The sequence below is a fragment of the Phaethon aethereus genome, assembly GCF_964289735.1.
Source record: "Phaethon aethereus genome assembly, chromosome: Z".
NCBI classification, from domain to species: Eukaryota; Metazoa; Chordata; class Aves; order Phaethontiformes; family Phaethontidae; genus Phaethon; species Phaethon aethereus.
In genome coordinates this window covers 53,748,701-53,775,758 of record NC_138577.1, presented here as the reverse complement: position 1 = coordinate 53,775,758, position 27,058 = coordinate 53,748,701, and the positions used below count along the sequence as shown (strand labels likewise).

Here is a 27,058-nt window from a genome sequence, read left to right as displayed (position 1 = left end):
GCATGTGTATTTTGGAGCTTTTCTAATTGGAATTTTAATGAGATTAGAGTACTGTGAAAATGTAGGGACAATGGGCTGGGGAATGAAATGATATGAACATTAACACCTTATTTAATGTAAATGTTAGATTAATTAATCCATTAACAAAGTGAAGTAAAAAGGAAACAGAAAAACAGAAAAAATGCAAGTGTGTCTTGCATGTGTGCACTGGTAAGCAAGATAGTAAGATGATGTGATGGTACTTACCCTTTCCTGGTTTCTTGTTACTGCATTGCCTCTATTTCTTTGCAGATGGATGATGACAGAATGGACTCCGTGTTCAAGGACATGTGGAAAAGGGACACAGAACAGACAAGTAGCCTGCACACAGCAGCTCAGAAATGGGACCCTGATCAGAGCTAGGGAGAGGGATTGCCTTGGGCCAAAGCCCGCTTCTGCACAGCGCTGTGAAGGCCAGGACTGCATGACTGTGTGGGAGGCAGGAGTCTGGTCCGAGGTACTGCATTTGTTTATACAAACAGTCTATAGTGTTTATTTATGCTGTGTGATTGCTAAAAAGTGATTACTGTTTTCTGGGAATATGATTTTTTCAGCGGCAAGTGGCACAGCTCAGCCTAATGATTTTCACGGTCCTCATGCAATAATTTGGCAAAGGCATCAGGGACTAGGAAAACCAGCCATGCAGAACTACTACATTTTACCTAGTTAATGTCCTGGAACAGTTTATTTTGGCCAGTTTTCAAGCACGTATAATCAAGTATGTCCTGACCGTAGTTGTGGGTAGCTAGGGGTAAATGGAATTAAGGCCGTCACTTACCAGTTATCAGACCTTGGCTTCAGAGTAGGAACATCTCTGACATACTTTTGTACCAAAGGATGTTGATAAGCAGATGGTTGCTGCCATTCTGCTTGAGAGAGACTATGAGGGGAGCTGCTTGCAGAGGACATTTCCTTCCCTTCCTCTCTTTTCTCACCTCTTTTTCTAAGAACACAAGCAGTGGGCAAAAGGCTTGTAAGTAACACTATTTCACGTATGTTGCATCCTGAAGCATTGCTGTAGAATGCAATTATTATTCAAATAACCTTATTAATTTCAGATCTGTTGTGAGAAGAGTGGTATTCGCTTACAGAGGTGCAAGAAAGAAATCCAGCTTGTTTAGTTGGTTTGTTTTACTTGAGACATGAGAAACAAGTCAGCATGTTGTTGTTGTAAGCGATAAATATATTTTGAAGAGTGAGGTGTTTCCCATGGCCATTCCTACTATCACCATTATACTGGAAGCTAGCCATTACTGCTTCCTGCAGTTATAATCAGCTTGGCAAAGGAGAGTTTTGATCTGCAAGAAGTGGGATGATCAAAAGTAGTGATAATGTTTTGAGAAGGAAATGGCATAATTTTTGGCAGTGTGAGAATGGTGGAAAAAACATAGATTAAGACCTTCTGTGCAACTTGAAGGGAGTTTTCACATGCTGTATATGCAGTGACTCTGAATTTTCAGATTCAGTCTGGATTCTTGCATAGTTTTAGAATATTTACTTTTCCATTTTAACTTTTTTCCCTCCCAAAAAAGTTCTGTTATACACTAGCAGAGTTTTTCTGAAGTTGCTTCATATCTTATTCTTACAGACTTTATTTAGATTTTCTTTCATTGTATTTCCTTTCATTCGTAGAACAAAAGTGGGCTAATATTTTCAGTATAACATTTTGCACTCACTTCTTCATAACTTTTCAGACGTTTTCTTACCCAAAAGCCTAGTTTTTCCTTAAACAAATATTTTTTGATCTAACTATATATTTTAGGTGAAAATGCAACAGTTATCATTCTGCCCCATAAGGAATTTTTGTTCATTTGTTACTTTTTAACAAATTCAATGTCTGTGTAATTGAAGATTGGAAGTCAGGAAATCACTGAAGTCTTGAAATATTTATGTTAGCCTGGCAGAGGTCATTAGAAGGGGATAAAATGGGGTAACTATGACTTTTTGTAGAAACCTGAAAAACATCTTTTTCCAACAGTGCTCTGTAAAGTGTGGTAAAGGAGTACGGCATCGGACTGTGAGGTGCACCAATCCCCGCAAGAAATGTGTTTTGTCCACAAGACCTAAAGAAGCAGAGGACTGTGAGGACTATTCCAAATGCTACGTCTGGAGAATGGGAGACTGGTCTAAGGTGAGGCATCCTTGATACGAGTGCCCCACAGCATAATACATTTTGCAAGCTGAGTTCTTTGTAAGAATTGCTTTTACCAGAAGTGTAGGAGTCTCCCAGCTGAGGGAACAGTAAGGCTAAAAAAAAAAAAAAAAACAAAAAACCTCCAAAACATCTAGTCACACTGAGACCACGGTATAAATAAAAACCAGAAATATGAAGACAGTGTGAGATTAATCTTCAATATCATGCAAATCTGGTATAAATTTACTGTTATCAGTAGGCAGGCAAACAACTCCCGAAACTGCAGCTCACTCCAACCTCACAGTTTGCACATTTCATTAAAGTTGTGTTTTCACATTTTATTTGTGTTTCCAATAAGTTACACCCTCCAGCCTTATAAGGAAGCACCTTCAGCCTATTAAATTTCCACATAGACCATTTAATATCTAGGAAGCATCTATTACTGTCTATTCTGAACACTTGACTTAGCCGTCAGTACATTATTTCCTTGGCATATGGGTTTTGATTTCAGTGAGGTACATAAGCATAGACCAAACTGTAACAGAAAACATTGGTTATATCTGTGATTGTGTTATTGGACTGGGACCTTGAACATCTGATACAGTTTCAGCTGTCCAAAACATGATGAAATACTGAAATTGAACCTTGTCAAAGTTTTCTCTTGCCATATCACAGACCACACTTTAGCAGAGAGATGGTAATCTTTCTTTTTTCCCCTTGCTTCTCTTCATAACTTTGCACACAACACTTCTACTTTCAGTGCCTAACATTATTGCAGCAGTTTTTAACTTGCTTGTATGGAGAAGTATTTAATGTATTTTTAGTTGTCTTTCATGTGATGTAACAGCTGGAAACAAGGACTAAAGCCAGCAGTGTATGACTAGCCAGCCTTCCAAGAATTAGCTGCGAGTACTCTGTGGGCAACTAGTGTTTCGTAGAATTCTGCTTGGGAGCTCCCATTTTACAACAATGGGGTACAAATTGTCACTATCACGTTACTATTCATTTAATTTTCTTTACTTTTTCCCACATTTGAAAGATAAAGGATAGTGTCTTTTTTTTTTTACAGTAATGATCATTTAAATTAAAATATTTGGAAATATTTTGGAACAGCCTCACAAAAACTGGAAGATACCCCCCCACCTTAGTTACTTCAAAAGCACAAAGTAGTATAACCATCAATTTTTTAAACAACAGAAACAGCTAATCTCCAGAAGCAGGGTTACTTTTACAAGATGATGTTTTTTGCAATAAAGTTTAGTATTTGCATTTCCATACCACAGAACTGCAGTAAAAGCCTGCATCATTTAGCACTAGCACCAGCAGGGAGTATATTATGGAGAAATGACCATCTGCTTTCTTCGTTGAAGCAGTCATTCAAATCAGAGTTGCTGAGGCTGTGTGGGGATGCTGAGGCAGTTACACCGTGTTCTCAATGCCCTCTGGAGAAAAGAGGTTTATCCTTTAATTCAGTACTTTTCACAATCATCCATGTCATAGATGAATGTACAAGAACTTACTTCTTTCTGTTCAAAATTTACTTGACTTCTTGTATGTTCTTCTTTCCTCCTACAGGCAAAGCTGTAACACTGTCACCTAAATTGTACTTTAAACTTAGGAGAAGTTAAAACTTAAACTTTAAAATTTTAAACTTAAAATTAGGAGAGGAGGAAATATTTCATATGGAATTGACAAAACCTTTTGAACAGTTAACATACAGCCTGACTGTGACTTGTGCAGATGAAATTTTCCAAGATTTATACCAAAAAATAGATACTTTAATTTCTCTACTGAGACATGAGTTCAATTTAAAATATACTTGGACTTCCTTTTTTTTTCCCTGTTACTATTCTGTTCCATTGCTGGAGTACATAGCAACATGAAGTCATCTTAATATGTCTGCAATGGGGGAAACAAATGGAAAGCTCAGATAAATGTTAATCATTGCTCACTGTTTGTTTCTAACTCAGAAGTTCAGTGCAGCCTTCTGTGTTCACTGTTTTTACTCTTTAGGATTGTTCTTGACATTGACAGAAGGCTGTTCCTTTGATCAGAGCCAAGTTCCCCCAAGCTAATGCCAAGACTTGGCTTGAAAAATTTAAATGACGCTTCTCACACATTGAAACAAGAGGCTTAATGTGATCCTTATTGGCTTTGCTGCTCCCCTTGAACTCCTAAGTCATAATTTTAAATGACGCTTAAATTGCGCTATTACCGAAAAGATAACATTATTAATAATCATAGCAGTGGTGTAATGGAGTTAATTTGTTTTAGAGGTACAGTCACATAGAGATCAAATAATTCTTCTGCTCAATGTTTTAACAATAATACCAAGATCAAAGGAAATTCTACCAAAATTGCAAGCTTCAATAGAGTCAATAAACATATCAATCCTTCTATAACTCTGACTTAATTTAAAAATATGCTGTACAGTCTGGCCTGTATGCAGCATTAACTCCATAATAGCTCTTAAGTCAGCAAGGTGGCTCAATACGCTAAACATTGCTGTTCTTAACATCAGTTGAGCTCTGTGCCTGCCCTCGTGAGGAAAATTGAGTGTGATGAGAAAGTAAAAAATAAAGGCTCCAACTGAGTTTCTGGAGCCAGCACTTAGGGCAACATTACCAATTACATTGCCTTTTCCCAGTTAACACCATCCTTGGAATACCATACTTAACAATGTAAAAGCTAGCTTCAGGTGAGGTACTGTCTTGACAGTTAGGGCGAGGCATAACTTAGCCTTACTAGCAGCAGTGTCCTTTACTAAACATCCCATTGCCATCCATTTCAAGGCTATACAAGGACAAGGTCACACTCAGAGGAATTAATCATCTACGTATAAACAAGAAGGCAGGGGAGAGGTGAAATGAAATGCATACGAACTGCATGTTTACACATCTGCCTGGCTTACTGGAGAATTTCACATCACTGTAGAAGTCATTCTACAAAAAAGACTTGAATTTATCAACAGCATTGGGTGCTCAAAGGACAGGTCTAGGGTATTTTATTTAGGAAGCTGTGTATATTTTTTTTTTTGCTAGTATCTAGAATATTCGGAACATTGGTGGAATAAATGAAGCATGAGAGGCAGGATGAATTCTGGAAGGGAGAGTAATTTGGAAAGTGGGTTTTGAAAATAATAATTAAAAGCTTAAATTTGCATGATACTATGCCAGCAACTTTTGGAGAGATTCGTCAGGGGATAATAGAATCAAAACACTGGGTAACAGAGTAGAATTTAGGAGCTGTCATTGGTGAGATGAAGAAATACGAAGTATTTGTGTATAGGAGACCAGAGAAGTGGTCTAATATTGCATAATATGGTGTAAGTTCTAAAAAGACATTTGGCTATGGAAGCTGGAAGGAGGATGCATTCAGTAGAAACTAAAGCAGCAGCAGTAACAGGATTTCTAAACAGTATCTGTGTTAGGCCAGAGATGCAGAAGAGGCAAAAACAACATCTGGGGTAATGGTCCAAATGGTTAGGATGGAGTTTACTTTGTCTGTAGCCTGAAGAAGCGAATATGAGGAACAAAAGTTAATCTGCTAAATTTTTTCCAGTGAGTCTGAAAGGACATCTGAAGCAACTGCTTGTTTTTTGCACCAAGTCCCAGAATTCATGGCCTATTCCAGATTATTTATTTAAGACAGTACATGCAGTGCTGTCTAGAAAGTGTATGTTTCAGGGGGAAGTCAAGTCTGCAGCTTTGGGGAGGAGACAGAGTGAACCCAACAGGTCACAGAGAGATCTCCCAGTTGAGTGGTACAAAAAGCCACTGTCAGTGATGAGGATTGCTTTACTTCTGTTCCAATCAAAGAACAGAGAGAGAAATGGAGACAGAAAAAAAAAAAAAATCTCTTTTTTCCAACTATTCAACAGCTCGGGGCATTCAACCTTTAAACTGTGTACTTAAACATTTAAACAACCCTTAAATTTTCATAGCAAATAAACTCAACTGTTTTAGTCTCCTTCAATTAAAAAAAATGGAATTTGGATAGTATTAATGTTATAGTTTTACTGACAAGGTAATTAGCCTTGGTTTTATTCTTTGGATCCCCGTCCAAAACTGTTAGTTCTTTTAGATTCCAGGAATGGAACAGAACTGGCCATGAGTCAAAATATGGCACTATTAATAGATTTATGGACAAAGAAATTATGTGACTTTTCTGAAATAATAGAAGTCAAAGTAATCCTGGCATCATGTTAATAACTTCTATATTGACTTAGTTATACAGTTAGTTTCCAGCAAATGAGGTATGTCTTTGTTTCAGAAATGCAGTTCAAGCAAATAATATTGGAGATGTCAATATAATGAGAGTGGGGAGGGTTTTTGTACATTTCTAACTAATCCTGTAATATTAACATCATTTGTTTCAGGTAAAGTTTTTTTTTATATATCAATGTGCTGTAGTACTTTGCCTGCAATAAATGTAATGTCATGTTAGTTTCTAGAAAAACAGAACAAGAGCAACCTTAATAATAGGCAAAGGCACAGATAAGAGTGGAAAGGATTTTAAAAGTAGACATTACCCATTTTGCACACACACAATAATCACACATAAATGGGAAGTTCTGGTATCTGCATCACACTTAAATCTACTGGGACATCTTTGCTGGTTTTCTGCTACAAGCCTCTGTAGGGAAAGCAAAGTTTTTGGGAATACCAGACTGGAATCAAAAAGTAAATACGGGTGGATATTGTGTTGCCTCTTGAATTGCATTATCTGTAATTAGAAGAAATTAAGTTGTGGTACATCAATAGTTCCCATCAGGATTGAGCCTTGCTAGGGCCCATAGAAAAACAAAGCAAGAACAAACCAGAACAAAAGAATCTTACAATTCCTGCTGAAAGATGCTTGCAGTCATATCTGACAAGTCACACGGTAGCGGGACAACTATATAATCAAATAGATAAGGTAAAGGACAAGGAAAAGAAAGAAAAAAACATTTTAAATCCACCTAATAACAGGTATTCTTTTTTTTCCTATGCATCCTAGGAGAGGGTCTCAGGCAGAAGGTACAGCCTTTATACATTTGTTTTGAACATTCCCTTGAAGAAGTAAACAAATGAGTGCCGATAGTGACCTTCTCAGGGAGTACCATAGATGGCATAATGCAAAAAGAAGGGGAACAGATGAAAAAATCCCAACCCTCATAGCTAGAAGAGGATGATGGAAGATGGCAGCATGTAGCAGAGGCAAATACAGCCCCATGCTTAAGCGGGCTTGTACAGCCACAGTCTCATTGCGTGATGCACAGTGTGCTGCAGGGTGCCATGCGAAAGAGTGGTGTGGGGAAAGAGGAGATTCACTTACACAGCCGCTCCTGTTGCCTGACTGAGAAAGAAAAGGGCAATGTTGATGAGTTCAGCCGCTGTATGAAATTGCTTTGGACTGTGCTGATTTTAAAGAATGTTTTTCAGGGAGGCATGCTGAGATGCATGCTAGGGACCCAAATTAGTAGTGAAAAGGTTGACTTCTAAGTCACCTTCATAAACATTAACAGCTAGAGGAAGTCTAGGAAATTCCAAAAGAAGAGGAGATCTGAAATGTACCTGAACAAGCTGGGGTTTTCTTACTCCCTTGTAGTAGAAGTAAAATGATAAAAATGCTGTTGAATAGATAATTGAGAACTTTATTAGTAAATGACATTTTCTTCTACGTATGCCCAGCCATATTTTAGAAGTATAAATATTGTTAGTGTTCGTATGCAGTCATAGACTTTGAACCTCATGGCATCTTTACAAATTTTCTGGGTGCTCTTTCCAGCCATATCCTCTGTGGTTCTACCTACAGCCTGAAACCATAGCTATGAAGAAGTCTCGCTGCTTTTTGCCTTACAATTGTTTAACACTCCTTAAAATTGACAGGTATGATTGACTGGACACTGGCTTACTGGTGTGAGAAGGATGTGTCTATATCATCAAAACAGACTTATTTCTAGTGAAGCAGAAATTGCTGTGTCAGTTGGCATTAATTTTAAAAAACTTGTCGGTATACAGTGTAGCCCATTTTATCTTAAATTGAATAGACTGTAGGTATCCATGCTGTGCACATGATCTCCATTTTGCTGTTTTCTATTTTTGACAACTAACTGTCCCTTTAGCTTCTGTAATTAGCTTCTGTACTGGCAGCTTGTCTAGCTGTTTATTGACTTGCCAGATTTGGCAATCTGGCATTGCCCAAAAGGATAGATCGCCGCTATGGATACTCTAGCGGTATACTGGATTCAGAGATCCAGGGTATCCACTGAGCTTTGTGATCTGACACCTTTCTTTCCATAAAAACGACGATGTTTAAAGAAATTAGTCTTTCTACAGCCTTACTGAAAAGAGACAGTGTGGGTTTCTGACAGCCTGAAAAGTGCTGTTATTAATGGTCCTGATTTTTAGCTGTGATGAACAGAGTCGGTAATCTGGAGTCCAAAACCTGCATATATCAAATATCTAAAATGCTAATTTATAATAACTTTTTTGTCATTTTAAAGACCATCTTTGACTATACCCCGTGAGGTTAAAAATTTGATTGTCTAGAATGGTAAGAATATTTTTCAAGCATTCCTTAAAATTGAAAATTAATAGCTTCAGCCCCCCAAAATTAAGCCTAAATGTTCTCATAAGAAGTGCATTGGTCAAACAAGATACTGTCAACTGGATGAGTTCTTGGAATGGCTTTTTTTGGACCAACTAGGTCAAAGGATCCTTGAAATTTTGCATAGAAATAAAAGGATATGGCTTCAGGGAGAAAGTTTGGTTAAACTGTTAAGCATCATGGCCTTTACTAAACGTCTTCACAAATAGAAAATTATACATGTTTGTGTTGCAACATTAAATGTTGATATTGCATCTTCTTTTTAAAAAGGAGATGGGATTACCTTCAAGGGAAAAAAAAAAAGAATTAGAAACCAGAAGATTAGATTTGGGATGGGGGGAAATATTAGCTATAGTTATTAGAGCTAGAAGTACAAGTAGGATGCCTTTGAATAACCATTAAGTGTTTCTACTACAGAGAAGATAGCAGAAAGCCACTTGCTTGTGCTGAAGCTTGCTGTGTGCTATCTTTCAACATTTGGAAGTTGTGATCTCTTGGAGCCTACAAGGCCAGGCAAAAGACACAAGTTCACACCTAGCAGGAGACATATCACGCAACTACAAAGGTGGAAGTGATAGAGGATAGTAGTAGCACCTTCCCATCACCTTTTGGCACTGCCACTATCTTCCAAGCCATTCTAGTGCAATCTAGATCAGGCCAAATACTAGTTCCCAAACTTTTCTGATTGTGAGCTTTATAGTGCCAGGCCAGGCCTTATAGAGGCACAGAATCTTTGGGTTGGAAGGGACCTTTTAAGGTCATCTAGTCCAATCCCCCTTCAGTGAGCAGGGACATCTTCAACTAGATCAGGTTGCTCAGAGCCCCATCCAACCTGACCTGGAATGTTTCCAGGGATGGGCCATCTACCATCTCCCTGCTCTGGGCAACCTGTGCCAGTGCTTCACCACTCTCATTGTGAAAAATTACTTCCTTATATCTTGGCAAAATCTGCCCTCTTCTAGTTTAAAACCATTACCCCTTCTCCTATTGCTGCAGGCCCTGCTAAAATGTCTATCCTCATCTTTCTTATAAGCCCCCGTTAGGTACTGGAAGTCTGCAATAGGTCTCCCCGGCACCTTCTCTTCTCCAGGCTGAACAAAGCCAACTCTCTCAGCCTGTCCTCATAGACTAAGTGTTCCACCCCTCTCACCATTTTTTGTGGCCCTCCTCTGGACCTCCTCCAACAGGTCCATGTCTTTCTTGTGCTGAGGGCTCCACAGCTGGACACAGGACTCCAGGTGAGTCTCACCAGAGCAGAGGTGTAGAATCACCTCCCTTGACCTGCTGGCCACGCTTCTTTTGATGCAGCCCAGGATATGGTTGGCCTTCTGGGCTGCAAGTGCACATTGCTGGTTCATGTCCACCTTTTCATCCACCAGTATCCCCAAGTCCTTCTTGGCAGGACTGCTTTCTATCCCCTCATGCCCCAGGGGTTGCCCCAGCCTAGGTGCAGGACCCTGCACTTGGCCTTGTTGAACCTCATGAGGTTCACACAGGCCTATTCCTTGAGCTTGTCCAGGTCCCTCTGGATGGTGTCATGTCCCTCAGGCATGTCAGCCTCACCACTCAGCTTGGTGGTGTCTGCAAGCTTGCTGAGGGTGCACTCAATCCCACTATGTCACTGATGAAGATATTAAAGAGTACTGGTCCCGATACGGACCCCAGAGGGACACCACTCGTGACTGATCTCCATCTGGACATTGACCCATTGACCACTGCCTTCTGAATGTGACCATCCAACCAATTCCTCATCGACCCAACCATCCACCCATCAAATCCATATCTCTCCAACTGAGAGAGAAGGATGTTGTGGGGGACTGTATCAAAGGCCTTACAGAAGTCCAGATAGATGACATTGGTAGCTCTTCCCTTGTCCACTGATGTGGTCACTCCACCCTAGAAGGCCACTAGGTTGGTCAGGCAAAACTTCCCCTTGGTGAAGCCACGCTGGCTGTCTCGAGTCACCTCCCTGCCTTCCATATGCCTTAGCATAGCTTCTGGGAGGATCTGTTCCATGATCTTCCCAGACACAGAAGTGTTGGTAGTTCCCAGGGTCCTCGTTTCTACCCTTTTTAAAAATGGGTGCGTTTCCCTTTTTCCAGTATCCAGGGACTTCACCTGACTGCCAGGACTTTTCAAATGTCATGGAGAGTAGCTTGGCAACTACATCAGCCGATTCCCTCAGGACACTCAGATGCATCTTGTCAGGTCCCATAGACTTGTGTATGTTCAGGTTCCTCAGGTGGTCACAAACCTGATCTTCTCTTACAGTGGGAGGGACTTTGCTCCTCCAGTCCCCATCTTGCAGCCCATCCCCTCAAACAGTGTGAGAAGAGACATTGCCAGTGAAGAGTGAGGCAAAGAAGTTGTTCAGTACCTCAGTCTTCTCCTCATGTGTTGTTACCAGTCTGTCAGTCTTGCTCATCAAGGGAGGTACACTTTCTTTGATCTTCCTTTTCTGGATAATGTACCTATAGAAGCCCTTATTATTATTCTTTGCATCCCTTGCCAAGTTCAGCTCCAGATGCGCCTTGGCCTTCTTGATCTCATCCCTACACAACCGGGCAGCGTCCCTGTACTCATCCCAGGATACCTGTCCCTTCTTCCACCACCTGTGCATTTCTTTCCTGTCCCTTAGTTTGACCAGCAGGTCTCGACTCAGCCATGCTGATCTCTTGCCTTCCTTTCCTGATTTCTTACACCTGGGGATCAAGAGCTCTTGCACTCTCTGGAATGTGTCCTTAAAGATCTGCCAGTTCTGTTCTGCTCCCTTGTTCATGAGGGCAGTTTCCCAGGGGGTCCTATTGACTGACTCCCTGAAGAGCTGGAAGTTTGCTTTCCTAAAATTCCAGCTCCTGACTTTACTATTCACCTGCCCCATATCCCTCAGGACTCCAAACTCCACCAGTGCATGATCACTGCAGCCCAAGCTGCCTCCAATATTGATGCCACCAATTAGCTCACGTGCACTGGTGACCAACAGGTCCAGTATGGCATCCCCTCTGGTAGGGCTGTCCATTACCTGGCACAGGAATTTATTCTCCGTGCACCCCAGGAGTCTCCTGGATTGCCTACAGCTTGCTGTGCTACTTTTCCAGCAGATGTTGGGGTGGTTGAAGTCCCCCAGCAGGACGAGAGCCTGCACGCGCAATGCCTCATGTAGCTGGAGTGAGAAGACTTCATCAGTAGACTCCCCTTGATCTGGTAACCCATAGTAGACACCAGCTACAAGGTTCTCTTTGTTGCCTCGGTCCCTGATTCTTACCCATAAGCTTTCAACCTGCTCATGGCTATTCCTCAGAGACAACTGTTCACACTCTATCCATTTCTTGACATAGAGGGCAGCACCTCCACCCTTCCTGCCTTGCATATCCCTTCTGAACAGCCTGTAGCCATTGATAGCCGCACTCCAGTCGTGGGATTCGTCCCACGAAGTTTCAGTCATGGTGACCAGGTCATGGCTTTCAAGCAGCACGGTGGCTTCCAACTCCTCCTGTTTGTTGCCCATGCTGCGTGCATTGGTGTAGGGGCACTTCAGCTGGGCTGTTGGCTGTGTCATCCTCTTAGAGGAACCCTCTTTAGTTCCTCTGAGGTCTTTCTCTGGTGCAGTAGGCTGAGGGATCTCGCTAGCACCCCATCCCTCTAACCTTGGTGTGTCATCCCACAGCTTGTCATGGGTTATCCTGATATTAACCCCCTCGCCCTTCGAGTCTAGTTTAAAGCCCTGTCAATAAGCCCTGCGAGCAAAGACCCTCTTCCCCTTTACTGCTGCAAGGGACTCATATATGCACACATATGCATATAAACATATAAACATAGATTTAAACAAAGAAAAACATTTTTGGGAATTGCTGAATAGAATCAATGTCCGATATCCAGGACTTCATTATGTGCTTCCCCAGAAATGCCTACCAATTTTTGTTGAGGGCTGCTGGGATCTTTGAACAATGAGTCTTCTGGAAGGCTGATGCATAATTCAGCAGGTAGATAAATGGTGCTTTACCAGTGATATTTTTATACTGTACTACACAACCATTACAATGAAGAACTTCATAGCCCAACTAGCAGGTTGCATATCCCAGAGTACTGTTCTGAATGAGAAGGAGGAGTAACTCTGAGGATCCTTTCAATGTCCTTGTGCTGACCCTATTTCTCGCTCAATCAGGCTTGGTCTAAAAAGATTATTCTCAACAAAATTTTATAAGATAGGGACTACACTGACCATCAGAATTTCAGTGTCCCAAGGAGCTATGCTGAATTTATGTCCAAAAAAATGCTATCACACAACATCACATGTAAGAAAAGAGCTAATGGAATTAGAAGTAACATTGGATGGCAAAGGGGGGGACAAGACAAACAAAAGCAGCAACTTCTGTTTTACCTTCTCAGAATTTCACAACTGAAATGAATATATTGTGTAAGTACAGCCCACTCTACGTAAGGATCACCAGTGTCGTTACAATAACTGATTATGTACCTGAGACTACATTGTAAGACTATCTCAGTATACAAACTAGAAAACACTGCAGTTTGTCTGACTTTACGTGGCTGGTCTTACAGTTTGGAGGAGAACACCAGTGTCCTGACATTTTCAACCACATGCTTTTTTTATCATTTCAGCGTAGGCTTTTGCTACATGTTCATTACTCTAATTTCTGTCTTAATGTTCTTTCTTGCTTTTGCTTAGTGATACATATTGGGCAAATCATTTTATCAGTCTGTTCATGATAATGCGAGCTTTTTTTCTCTAATAGCTGACAAGTCATTCCAAAGTTGTCAATGTGTGCAGGAAAATTCAGTTATCCGGTCCAGTGCTGAGACTCAGGCCAGTCAGCATTCTTTTGCCTGGTGTATCTCCATCTCCAAGATCATCTCTCTCTCTTTCCAAATGTTTTCCTTAGCATCTCTGACTGTATCATCTGCCAACATGTAACTCATTTAGCCGGTTCACTTGGGTTCTGTTAGAATTTATGTAATCCTTCTGCTCTTGTGGGATCTAATTGATATTTGTGTGTTGGAAAACCTTTTTATTTAATGCATTTTGTAATCCTATCTTTCATGCAGTTAATGTAGATAATACTGCTTCAGGTGTTCATTCTTGCGATAAACTTGACCTATGAAGTCCTCATTTTCTCACAAAAGTATTTATTGTTGATTATTTTTTGTTATTTTGTTTTAATCTGTGTGATTCTCACTTTCTACTGTTTTCTAATAGCTTGTAACTAGTTACTAGCTGAAAATACTTTAAAAATATATTTAATAAAAAATTCTTGAAAATCTCTTTAAATAATTGCTTCACATTAAAGTCTGTGATTTCTAACTGGAAAGACAGAATCAGAATAGCTACTCAACATTATTCATTTATCAGTTTTAAATAATTACAGGAAATATTACATATTTTTAAATACTGTGAGAAAGATTTACTTTTCTGCTTTATCTGTGCTGTTTCAGGCTGTTGTTCATAGATTTATGTTTAACCTCCAGATTTCCCTCATCTAATCTTGCCACAAACACTTCCAATAATGTTGACATAAAACAGAGTTCGCCCAAAAGTAATGATCATTCTTTGGTAAGTTTATCACAGGATCACAACAACTCAGGTCAACATTGTCTAACTCCTGGCCCTCTGGTTGCTCCCTCAGGACAGTCATGCTTTTGAGTGACCTCATCATAAATAACAAAAGTGTGACACTTCAGTATGGTTTTCCTACTAATAAGGCAGTTAGAGTTATTTTCTGGAAATCCGTTTTCTTCCAATCAAGAATGTGTTTAGACATTTTGAAGAGAAAATTAACCAGTGGAAGTTTTATCGATAGTTGGAAGTTATTTTTCTACTTCATTTTCTCTGTTTCTTTTTTAAAGTTTTTATTTCAGAAGTAATGACCTGTATGTGGGATCATGGTATTTCAGCTAAAAAAAGTCCTTAGGGTTCAGTTGCCTCATAAACTCTCAATTTGTTGTGTTTTTTAAAATATCTTTCATATCCATTTAGCTGAGTTACCTGATATAACTTCAGATCTTCATGATTTAAAATTTGATAGATACAGTGAATGGAAGTAAAGGACCATTATTAGGATGAACTCTTTCTTTTACTTCTAATAGTACTGGGAGAACTTGAGAGTGCTACATATTATGATGCTATTTCAAGGCAAATACTTAATTTTATGTAGCTTTTTGACATATGTTTCTTTGAATTTTGAAAAGTAAATAGATAAAATAATAGTAGAAATTTTTAGGGCAAAGGGGTTTCTTGGCGTTTCCCCCCCACCTCCTATGACATTTTCTTTACGTCCTTAATGGGTTCTTTGGATTGTGTTTTCACTAGAAATGCCATAATCCTTTAATTACATTTTTGTGCTGATGAGCTATGCTTTTCCCTGGAAGGTTTTCTACAGAGCAGCAGGCCAGCATTGTGATATATATGCCAACATTAAATTATATACTCAAAGGCTAATATTTCAAATTGTTTTTAAGAGTTCATTTTCATCAGTCAAGAATGACATACTCCCAAATAATTTCATTGGAAAAGATGAAGGTAATCATGAGGTCGTCAAATCTAACTGCTTCCAGATTCTTGTTTGTGTGTTTGATAGTTACAATCAATGGAGAGTCATCTTCTGCCAAAATACCATGCAGTGATATCTCAGATATGAGAGTGTGGAGTATAATAATGTCTTATTCATCACTAAGCACTAATGGCAGTAATATATACAGTATGCTATATACAAGACTTTTTACAAAGTGTTTGCAGTATAATCACAAAGTCTGAATCCTCTTACAGCATTAAGAGTTGCATCAGTTTTATCACATAGCTCTAACAAATAATTGTCTCCTTCTGGTTTCTTTGCTGACATATTTTTAAAGTAACATGCAGCCTTAGGCAAACCTTTAGTATCTTTAGAGTTGATAAAATATCCATAAAGTCATTGAAAACAAGCCATAGTTCTGTAAAAGTGCTGCTGATTGGAGTTGTTTCCTTGGTTGGACAGTAAAAATCCTAAAGAAATTATGCTCATATGATTTGCTTTCACTTCCCTCATCTCAGAGTACCACGACCATCACAGATCTATTTTATCAAAAAAATTCAGTATATGGTTTCAGCTTTGTATCTGTATTGCCTTCAGAAACCGTGAAGGATAAATACAATTTACAGAACTGGGAAAATAAAAGTTAAGGTTTCACATCACTGAGAAGCATGGAAATAGTTTTATGGTTGCCCTATAGATAACTTATAAATTGTAAAGACCTTCAGTTAATTTAGAGAGTATATCACATTTAAACTTAAGCAGGGATACACATTTTGCCAGGCACCTTTACCTGAAAAAAAGAGATAATAATGTGGTGGTGAATCTGTTGACTTGAGTTTTGAACCAATGCCTAACTCTTCCTTTTTTTTATAGAAAAGTCAAGCTTGCCCTGCAATTTAAAAAATGTTCTTTGAGGATATATTTGTATATTATCAATAAGTCTGAACATCTCCGCTTTTAACTGCAAAATACTGCAGCCGTGTAGAATGCTGATGTGTAATTAATAATTTGTCAGCAGTCACCAGCTTATTTTTTTTTTTAATCCACCAGTGTTCTGATGTCAAATACTATTTAACAATACATCTAATGTCCTAAATAAGAGTAAAGAAATGATTTTTCAGGTGGAGGTATGCTTAAAATGGTCTTAAAACTTGAATATGTTTTTGCATTAAATATAGATCTATAGAAAGTGTAAATACAAAATTGAAATTTATGGGAAAGTAAAGTGCATCTGGAGCATACAGAAAAACATCACATAATATATCACCTATATTATAGTGTTACGTTTTGTCCATGCTTTGACACAGATCATGAATGATGAGAGAACAATGCTGATACCTTCCTTGATTTGCTGCATGGGAGGCTGTAATACAGTGTGTTGTTTTTATGGGTCAGGACTCCAGATTGTCATACATGGAATTTTTGCAGCTTAATGCTGAAGTTTAATCTTCAGTTTGAAGTTTTCAGGAACTTTTATCCTAGTACTTTTTTGGAAAATAATGCAATCATACTCAGATTTCAGTTTGTGCAGGAAAGGAAAATCTTCATGATAAAGGCTTTCAAGTCAATATAAAGCTGGTGGAAGACTACATCAGAAAAACATACCCTTCCCTTTTGCTCTTTTTCTGGTTCCAGAGGGATCCAAATCTATCCTGTGTGCCACAGTAGACAATTCTTTAGTCTTGCAAGAAACTTTGTCTTCAAAATTCACGTGTCTTCTACCTGTGCGTTGCATAGTTTGGTAAGAAGTGTATTGTGGCATCAGCCTTCCCTGAGCTTGAGGAGATTCTCATCCCTTCCCTAGTCCTCCCCAGTACTTCCCTAGTACTCCCTAGTACTTCTCTAAGCAGGCTTCCTAAATGAACTAATAAGTCCAACTGTCCTAACAAAGCAAACTAGTTGCATTGGGACAATCAAGATTTTTAATCATGAAGTAGGTGACTATGTTTCATTAGTTCATCCAGGAAAGCAATTGGAGAACTGAACCTGGGTTTCAAATATAGACAAAGAATTTGCTAATTCCCAGTTGAGTCCCGCAAGTCTGTTAAGACTGAAGCCTATTAAACCCTACTATTGATCCAGTGTAAATGAGTAATGATATGCTTAGGTATAGATTTTTATAAACTGTCCTGGAAAAATGACTTGGGTTGTTTTTTTTTTTTCATTAGTAATGATATTACACTAAATTCTATATGGTTTTCCTCAATCAAACTTTCAGTTGCTTCTTGTTTTGTTACCAAAGACAGTTACACATCATCCACCAAACAACTGAATTGTTCTGCATGGAAAGCTAACATGGATTTAAAAAAAAAAAAAAAGGGAAAAGGAAGCTCCAGATTCCTGAAATGAGGTGAAGAGGGTTTCCTCCATAGGAACCCTCTCTCTAGCCCAAGTTATGAAAGGTAAGCTGGAGCTCTGTCTATCTTATTTTAAAATCTTATCTCTTTTGAACAGTTATCCTGTACTAATTATTACTCCAGAAAGAAAAACTATAAAGAAAAATATGGGGGGAAAAAGAAGGGGGAAAAAAAGGTAAAAGAAAATAAAATAAATAAGGACAACTCAAATTTGTTAAACTTAGGACAGACCAACAGCATCATTTTTTCAGCTGAATTTAGGACAAGTTCTGAATTTTAAATTCAGCGTTCACATACTGAGGTGTTGGGTGTGTCAGAAATGCAAGAGGCAGAAAGACCTTCCTGGAAATGATGCATGGGAGAACTCGGACTCCATCTTATATATGGACCCATTAGTCCCTCTTTTTGTATTCGTTACACTATTCACAAATGCCTTTATTAAAAAAAAGTTCTTAAATAAACTGCAGATTATTTGCTTTATTTAGTAATCCCTAAGACTATACTGCTAAACTCAGTATAAAGTGTTTGTTGAAAACAAATGCACCACTTTATCTACTACCTGCCTTCAAAAGCAAACTTCATAAAAAAACAAGATACATGAAAAGATTGCAATCATGTCATCAAATATGAATCTTGTTGCTAAAGTCTTGCTGTCCTTGTTTCAGACTCACTTTATGAAAAGGTTGAAACCGCTTAAATGCTGGAACTGATGAACCTATACATAAATGATTAGGAATGCTCTGCTAATAATTTCCAGTAGAACTCATCACTAGTTTCCTTATGAGCACATTGCTCTCCACTTTGAATGCTACTTAGACTTCTAAAAACCTTTTATTGAACAATCCATTTATTCTTGAAAATAAATTGTCCAAGTCAATTCTGTTAATATTGTCACAGATTGAGTTTTTCACTGTGGATTGTATCAGCCTCTGCAGTGATTGCCTGTTGTCTTGGCAGAAAGATACAGTTTGACTGTTACTGTCTGCCAGTGACAATTTTTCCCTTAATTTAGGAATTCCTACTTGTTGTGAAGGCCAGCTGGAAGCAGCTAAGGCATTACAGCACCTTCCTCAGCTGTTGGCCTTGGGAATATGTATTCTCTCCAGAATATATATCTTTGGCAGGGAACAGAAAAAAGGAATCTTGGGTAAGGGTTGTGAATGCCAAGTATAAGGATTGTTATATTTAACACCTAGGTTTCTGTCCTTGAAATTATGTTTAAAAGAAGTTCAAAAGTAGGACAAAATTCAAAGAGGGTGGGTAGATTTTATTTGAAAGAAAGAAAAACTTTCAAAAAAAATAGCTGTTAACTATATTTATCCAGGAATTTTTTGTAATCTTTAACGGGAATGTTTTACATGTCTTGCTGCTTGAACGGTTTTACAGTACCTTTAGGACTGTGTCCAAAATGCACAGATTAACAGCCACATAAAAAACTTCTGGCTGCGTATTAGAACATTTAGTCTAAACCTACAAACACAGTTGTCCTACGGGAATTTTTTCTGATCAGCTACATGGCCTTAAAGAGTGGGCCATCTGAACAGTCAGAAGTAAAACGTAATTAAGCACCAAAAAAATAAAATGTAACGTGGAAGAGTGACATTTGGGAGGTGGAAAGGATGAGAAGAAGACCTATAGAAAAGTATTCTTCATTCACTAGTAATAAAAGTTGTGGGTTGAAATTAATTTGAGATCTGATGAATTGATGCAAGTTTCTACAGATTTGTTTGGAGTGGGAATTTTCTGTAAATTTTAGATATGTATACTTTATAAATATTTATATATATTTATATGTATTTATATATAAAATCATGGAAAAGTAGTTTTGACAGATAGATTCCTTTCTGATTGAATTCACTGCTTAATACGTAGAAGTGAAAGTATTTTTTGTTTCCTGGAAGTTGAAGGCTTTGTTACAGTTTTAAACATGGCAGCTCCAGAAGTATCCAGAAGCTATGCAGCTTTAGCTACATACCACAAGTGCTACCTAAAATATGACAGCTGCACATCCAGTGAGAGGTATTTGCCTCAGGTTGAATATTTTCAGTGAGAGAAATCCAAAAGCGAGGCAAGCTTAGGAGACGGTTTTGGAAGAATCTGCCTACGTGCATATGCAGTAAAACAGGTATCAAAATGAGGGTCAGAGCTGTTGCTCTCAGTTGCATCTAGCTGGTTTGCAGAAGTTGAGGTGCCTCCTAGTGAAATGGGACCAAGTGCATACCTTTGCAGAGTGAAAAAGAAAAATACTATGGATGCCTCTCATCCTCCAATAATCAGTGGCTGCTTTCAGTTATACCAGCAGTTGGCTGGTGCGTATGCAGCACAAATTCAGGTTTAAGACCACTTCATGGAGACACGCAGAAATCTCACTGCTAGTCTGGGTTGCTAGCAAAGGCACTGCTAAACGCCATACCTGAAGTGTGTTTTCCCTATTATTTCATACGATTTCATACTACTTTGAATGCGAGATAATACAGATATGGTAAAAAGATACTATTTTTTTCTGGCTTCCAGTCAGTCGAATCCTTAATTCTGAAGTCAGACACCGCTGCTGCTGCTGCTGGTGTATGAACAGGGAAGAGCACAGCTTGACTATCAGATCCCTGGTTGATTTTAAAATACTGGTGGTTTGGAAAAAACTTTCTTACTTGTAAACTGATCAGGCTGGCTTTGAAAGTGTTGGACTGCAAACCAGTGTAGTAGCCCTGTCTCTTCACAATTTTCCCCAAACATCTTAAAGACTTAATAAAAGTTCTCTGCTTTATAAAATAAAAATAAATACAAAATTAAAAATCAGTACATTTCTGTGAAAAGAAAAGAAGGCAAAACAGAAGGCATATTTCTTATTTTATTTCCTGCTTTGCTACATGTTTTCTATATGGGCTAAGACATTTTATTTTATCATCCTTTAGTGTCAGTTTCCTTCTCTAAAGCCGGGATGTTAGTAAGTAGGTCATGCAAGACTAAAATTAATTGTTTGCAAGATGTATACATCTTCGGACAGAAAACTGCATCGTAAATGCTTCATAACGCTCTTTGAAATATCTCACAAAGACCAGTAGCGGCTCAGTCATTAAAGGGATGTTAATTCACCAATTAAGATTTTAACGCCAAAATCTTGCCAAACTCTGCATAGAAACTCAGGGCCTCAACACTGATTAGCCGAGAGGGAGACCCGTCTGCTTGTTGCATGTTGTCTCGGTTGCAGTCACAAGAAGCTTTCAGGCTCATCTGATATAGAGAAGATATGACTGCTGCCAGAGTGCTCCCCACAAAGGCACCTGCATACATGAATTGTAATGAATTATCAATTTGCAGATAAACCATTGGAACCCATTTTGTCAGCAGAAGTCTAGTGTTTTCAAACGCCATTCCTTCCAGTACTCCAGATGAGGAGGTTGCACCTACTCACTTTAGTTAACCCAAAGGTTAAGGGCAGATAAATTATTTTTAGGAGATCTTATGTACCATATCCAGCTGCCTGTCCTGTCCTCTTCCTCTGTAGCTGTTAAAAGAAGATACATACATACTACAAGCTCACACATACTCTAACTCTGGTTAATAAACATGGAAGTGTTTTACTGAAGGGGAAAAAATACAATACTGTGTGCGAAATTACTCTAAATTAAGATCATTGTGATAATCTTTAAAGATTATATTCATCTTTTTATCTTCGTCATATTATCTGCATCATATTACTTTCATCTTCTTTTCATTCTCAAGTATTGGGGTTTTTTGTGTTGTTGTTTGGTTCATTTTGTTTTGTTTTTTAATTTTGCTATTCCATTGTCTCGCTTGCTATTCCATTAAAATATTCCAAAGAGAAATCTCTCTGAAATTATGGAGACAGGAATCCAAGAAGTGGCTGGAATTTTGGCAAGGTTAAGATCAATATTCTGTCTGCTATTGGTGATTAAATTTGGGTATGTATATTTGTGATTACACATGTGTACCATGTGCATAATGTTGGCTATTATATGAAGTCAGATTATTTTTAGCTGCACAAGAAAAAGGCAGAGAATTCATTAAAAGGTATTCTGTTAAGGGGCTTTTTCTCATGCAATTTAAAGCAGTATACTAAATTCAAAGTTGTTGACAGACTTCTACTTTGAAAATACTTCAGTACTAGCTGGATTCCCTCCTGTAAACAGCATATTTGTTCGTATGTTAAGCTGTGGTTGCTATTGAATAGAAAATTACGTATTCATAATTGAATATCTTTCTATGCCTTGGCTCATGCAGGCTGTATCTGATTAACTTCGCAAGAAATTATAGTTCTTTATTGACTTTATGGAGTTACTCCTGATACACATCACTGAGAACAGAAGCGAAATCAAGTCCACTTGCTGCCTCTATAGAACACCGGTGTTTGATTTCACATAGTTACAAGCTGAAGTGTGCTTTGGACCTTGTTCAGTCCCTTGTGAAAACACCCTTCAAGTGGATACCCTAGTCTGTTGTACCTCTCTTGGAGTCTCATGAGTCCCAAAGACAGGAGTCTCACTTCGCTTGATGTACATATTTGGGTGCAAGCCCTCTTTCCCATTTGGCACGTGTAAATCTTTCCTCCAAGTAACAGTGTTTAAAATGTCACTCAAAAGCACACAGATAACAAAACTAAAGGGTAAAAAGCCCTTTAGTGTTTCCTACACTCAAAATTTATTATTTCTTTTCAGAAAACTATACTTCTCCATCTCCATCTTAAGACAGAATGGTGGGGAAACCTCTTTTGTTATAGCACCCTCTCCTTGTCTTTCTCTCATTTCAGTGTTTTTTCAGTTGCTTCTTCAAGCCTCCTGAGGAAATGTGTTTTGAATATTTATGTAATTAAGATTTTTTAGAATTAAAATATTTCCAGGATTATGTGGATGGTAGTGGCATAAATTTTCAGCCAGTGCACATATCATTCATTGCAAGAAATTAATTAGTATTTGAAGATGTCCTCTATAGTAAATTTATCCAAAACGTAATGAAATTTATAGTACTTGAATCAAAATCATTAACAGGTAGCAGCAAATTGCAACATACATACATGTATTAATGAATTTGTAGTTAAACCAATAGAACATATTGCAATGGACACAAAAATATTTCATGGCCTGTGAAATTTTGTTCACAAAAATGTTGGTTTTGAATAGGTTTTGTATGTGTCTATACAGCACTGCCCAGGTTTTCATTCTAATATATTGTGTTACTCTGATAGAAGTAGAATGTTACCGTTGTTACAGTGCTCATCTGTTTTATTTTCTCACCTCATTCTCTGTGGCAACAAGATGGGAAGGTTGATTAAAGGCCAGGCAGCATATCTCACGTTGTGTGTTTCATTTGTGGGACAGACATGAAAACATGAAGATGTGACACAAAGACAGGAGGCATATACTCTGCTCAGTAGAAAGAGCATTTCTGAACTGGCAGGAGTAATAGCTTAATTAAAAATACTTCTCTCTCTCAGTGTCTGGGAGCATTTTCTTTTGTTCCAACACCTTCACCACTAATAAGAGTAAGTTGGGATACAGATACAGAACAGCCCCCGCTCCCTTCAGGCACATTGCTGTGTTTCAGTTTCATCACAGGCTCTACAGAATGGACCTTGACAGCAACGTGATGCTGTGATCAGCGCTTCAAAAAATACTGCAAATTTATTTGTGTGTTTTTAATTGATTTTCATTTAGCTAATGGAATGGAAGGCAGAAGTCTTGGAATGCTGACAGCTGAAGGAGCAGCCACTGACTTCACCTGGCATTTCACCTTCATGTTTACAGGCAAAAATACCTTTACAATGAATGTGTGTCTTCTGTGTGTTCCAGTGCTCCATCACCTGTGGCAAAGGGATGCAGTCCCGAGTCATCCAGTGCATGCACAAGATCACGGGAAGGCATGGCAATGAATGCTTTTCCTCAGAAAAGCCTGCAGCCTACAGACCCTGTCATCTCCACCCCTGCAATGAGAAAATTAATGTTAACACAATAACATCACCCAGGTTAGGTAAGCAGTCAAAATTATGCATTCCCTCTGGAAATATCTTTTTTGATCTTTCCATGGAGTAAAAATGATCCCAGTTTAAAAACAGAGGGCTAGGACTCAGGAGACTGTAAATTCTATGCAGAGACTCATCTCTCTGCCTCAGGTTTCCAGTGTGTACATCAGAGACTGTACCTCAGAATGGTAAAGGGTTTTGTTATCCAAGGAAGGACCATAGTATGGACTGTATGATATTATGGACACAAAACATCCAAGGTGAAAATGTGTTTATATTAGAGACATTATGAACACATTATATATGTTTTTATATATTTGCCCACTCAATTTTATTAAACATTTCTAAAGTAAGAAAATACCTTGTTTTCTCTTTAGAAGCTCTGCAACCTATGTTCTCATGATATTTATGACATTAAAGAGGCCCTTATTTTTTCCTCAAATACAAATAGCTCTTTCCACTTGTCTTAAATTCAAATATCTACAATCTATGCCTGATGGATTAGGATGTGTGAAGGAAAATTACTAACATGAAGAGATTTGCTGTTCCTGGACGAGCTCAGGTCTCGGTCTTAAAGAAACTATGTTACTGCATAACTACAGAACTGTTAATTCTGTTAATTGTTATTTCCTAGGGGATTGTTGATGATGGTCTTACCATTAGCTCCCCAAATCATTCATCTGCTTCTTGAGCATGACTGGGGAATATTCAAAGGCTTGCTGTAAGACAGCATACCGTTTCCAGATGATTTTCCAGAGCCCTTGTTAAGATAAACCCTCCTGTCAAATAGATTACTGCTGCATGGAAAGCAAGTCTAACATTTCAGCCTGTATGTAATCCTTCCTTTAAGTCAGTGAAGAGTATTTCTCTTTGAAGTCTTTAACCCTTAAACATTTCTGTGTAGTGGTCATTGTTTCAGTTTGCTGTATGAGATGGCAGCTGTTGCTTGTGGCCCTCTTCTCTGCTCTTTCACTGTTGTAAGGTTGCCCTTCGTATTTTATCTTTCTTTTTCAACTGATCTCTCAGAAGCCAGAGGCCATCCCTCCATCACTGACACTTTCCCTCTGGGGAGGTATAAGCAGCTTTGTGTCACAGAGTAAAGTGAATCACAAAGTTTCACAGAAAAATACAGCATCAGGTTCATTAAAATCTGACTTAATGTGCAGTCCACAAAAAAAGATTGGGCTATGTTGTCCTCATAGAATGCATTATGTAGCACTGATACTAGTCATCTACAGGTCAACCTCACCAGCAGGAGTCAGAATCCAGCCCAGTAGAAACATTAACATCTCCAAAATACATAATGCAATGCTTCTGTTGAATATATTGATCATTTTGGCCTCCAGTTCCATTCCTGTTATTCAGTATAGATCCTTTGGATTTGGGGGTAGGGCAGGTGGAAGCTGATGCGGATTGCACCATCTCTACTCTTTTATAAATATGCTCTCAGTTTCTCTTTCCCTTCTATTAAAAAGAGTAAATCAAATCTCCCATGAGATTGATTTTTTTTTTTCAGTTCAGTGTTTATGATGATTTTTGGATGGTCTGTTTCTTGTGCCTTATTTTTCACTGTTTTCCCATATTAATTCATGTACACGCTACAGCTTGAATAACTGAATGGGCAAAGACCCCAGTTTGGTACCAGGGTCCTTATGTGATAAGCACTGTAAGAGGCTTTCATAAGCAAAGCAGATGGGTGGATTAACAGATTACTTCACAAGAAGAAAGGCAACACACATGAAAATATGCCTGTTTTGTACAACAGGCATAAAACAGAAGTCGGGTTTCTGCATCTGAAAATGACTGCTAGAGGCAAGCAAATAATTGTAACTGTGGGAGGAGGCAGGCTAAACCAAACAGTAGCTTTCCAGGCTAGCGTGATGTCCTTGTCATTTTAGAAAGTTTCTGAGGAATAATTTGTTAGTCAGGGATTCCCACAGTTAGAAAGCAGAAACAGATTACTAATAGAGCAACCTGAGTAACTGGGTGAAGATAAGACATGAAAGATGTGAAGGTAAGGATTAATAGCCTGACTTTGACATGGAGTAAGGAAGACCCATCAGAGTCATTAAAAAGAGGGTGATGAAGTCATACCAAGGTATTGTAAGACAATTTAAAAAAAATATTTTTGAATGTACTTGGAGAGGAGATAAAAAGGTTAGGAAGGTAAGAAATGCACAGTGTTTGTGTTCTGTTCCTTTGAACAAAGAAGCCAGACAAAACTAAAGGTCTAGTAGATTATTTCACTTACAAAGAAAGATGATGCAAGTCATTATGTAGTTTTGTTCAATTTCCATTCATTGAAAACATGGCACAAAGTCTTGATTTCTTGAGCAAAAGCTGATCAGAAAACCAGCAGCAGTCTCCATGCTTTAATTCCTACATTTCCCTACCTGTCTCTGATTAAAAGAAAAAAATCCCCTTACAGCTGTCATTGAGAGCCCCATTCTGGTATTATTCAAGCTGAGGCTTCCTGTTTTTCCAGTGGGAACTTCCATCTCAGACTGAGGGCAATTTCAGCTGGAGCTGCTGCTTCCTGCAGCTTTGCTGGAGCTGGGTCTGCAGCCCCCAGATAGCCCTGGCCCCAGCCCACCTCTGTACAGGGCAGAAAGATGGGCTTCACAGGAGACAGCTGCATGACATTAAACCGATTAGTTTCAATGCAATGTAATCCAATTTATAAATTAAGCTGGCCTTAAAAAAAATTTAATGTTGAAGATATTGACAGCAGGAGGATTTTTTTTTTTCTTTCTTTTGTTGCATATCTGCATCTATTCTCTTTTCCCTTCCCAAGATACATTTCTGGTATCCTTGTCACCTTTGCTACCTGATTCTTCACTAATAAATGTAACAGTAATGTATATTTGATTTTGTTGTTGTTGTTTCACAGCTGCTTTAACATTCAAGTGCCTGGGAGACCAGTGGCCTGTGTACTGCAGGGTGATAAGAGAGAAGAATCTCTGTCAAGACATGAGGTGGTATCAACGGTGCTGTGAGACGTGCAGGGACTTTTATGCGCAAAAAATGCAACAAAAGAGTTGACCTCTGTCAGGCTGGCTGGCTCTCGGCTCCTTGCAATCTTATTATTTATAAACACACACACATACACACACACACACACACATGCGCAATGCTTCATCAGACCAAATATTATCAGATTACATATAATTTAATCAAATTAATTTATTTTTGCCTGCCAGACATCCTTAATTGTTTTGGTTAGACAGCCAACTTGTTTTATTCTCTGACTTTTTCATAATTAATTTTTATATGTACAATTTCGGATACATTTATCAGAATTTTAAAAAAATAGTAACTAGTATTTTAAATGTTTATTTTCAGTAGGATCATCTCTCTGTTGCCAAAAAAAGTCATGTTATCTTGAATTTATTTTAATTTAGTTGAATAGTTTTGTTGTATATGGAAATAAAGC

General features: G+C 38.4%; 1 protein-coding gene across 1 annotated transcript in view; it reads left to right on the top strand.

Annotated features, from left to right (window-relative positions):
* Window positions 1–26,667, top strand: part of ADAMTS19 (ADAM metallopeptidase with thrombospondin type 1 motif 19) — a gene marked incomplete at both ends in the record, with an annotated part of 147,900 nt that extends 121,233 nt beyond the window's left edge. Inside the window, 4 exons of the mRNA XM_082013266.1 lie at window positions 292–496; window positions 2,018–2,170; window positions 23,456–23,633; window positions 26,516–26,667. Of these exons, the coding sequence (XP_081869392.1) occupies window positions 292–496; window positions 2,018–2,170; window positions 23,456–23,633; window positions 26,516–26,667 (688 nt within the window). The remainder of the gene's footprint in view (window positions 1–291; window positions 497–2,017; window positions 2,171–23,455; window positions 23,634–26,515) is intronic.
* Window positions 26,668–27,058: the final 391 nt, after the last annotated feature.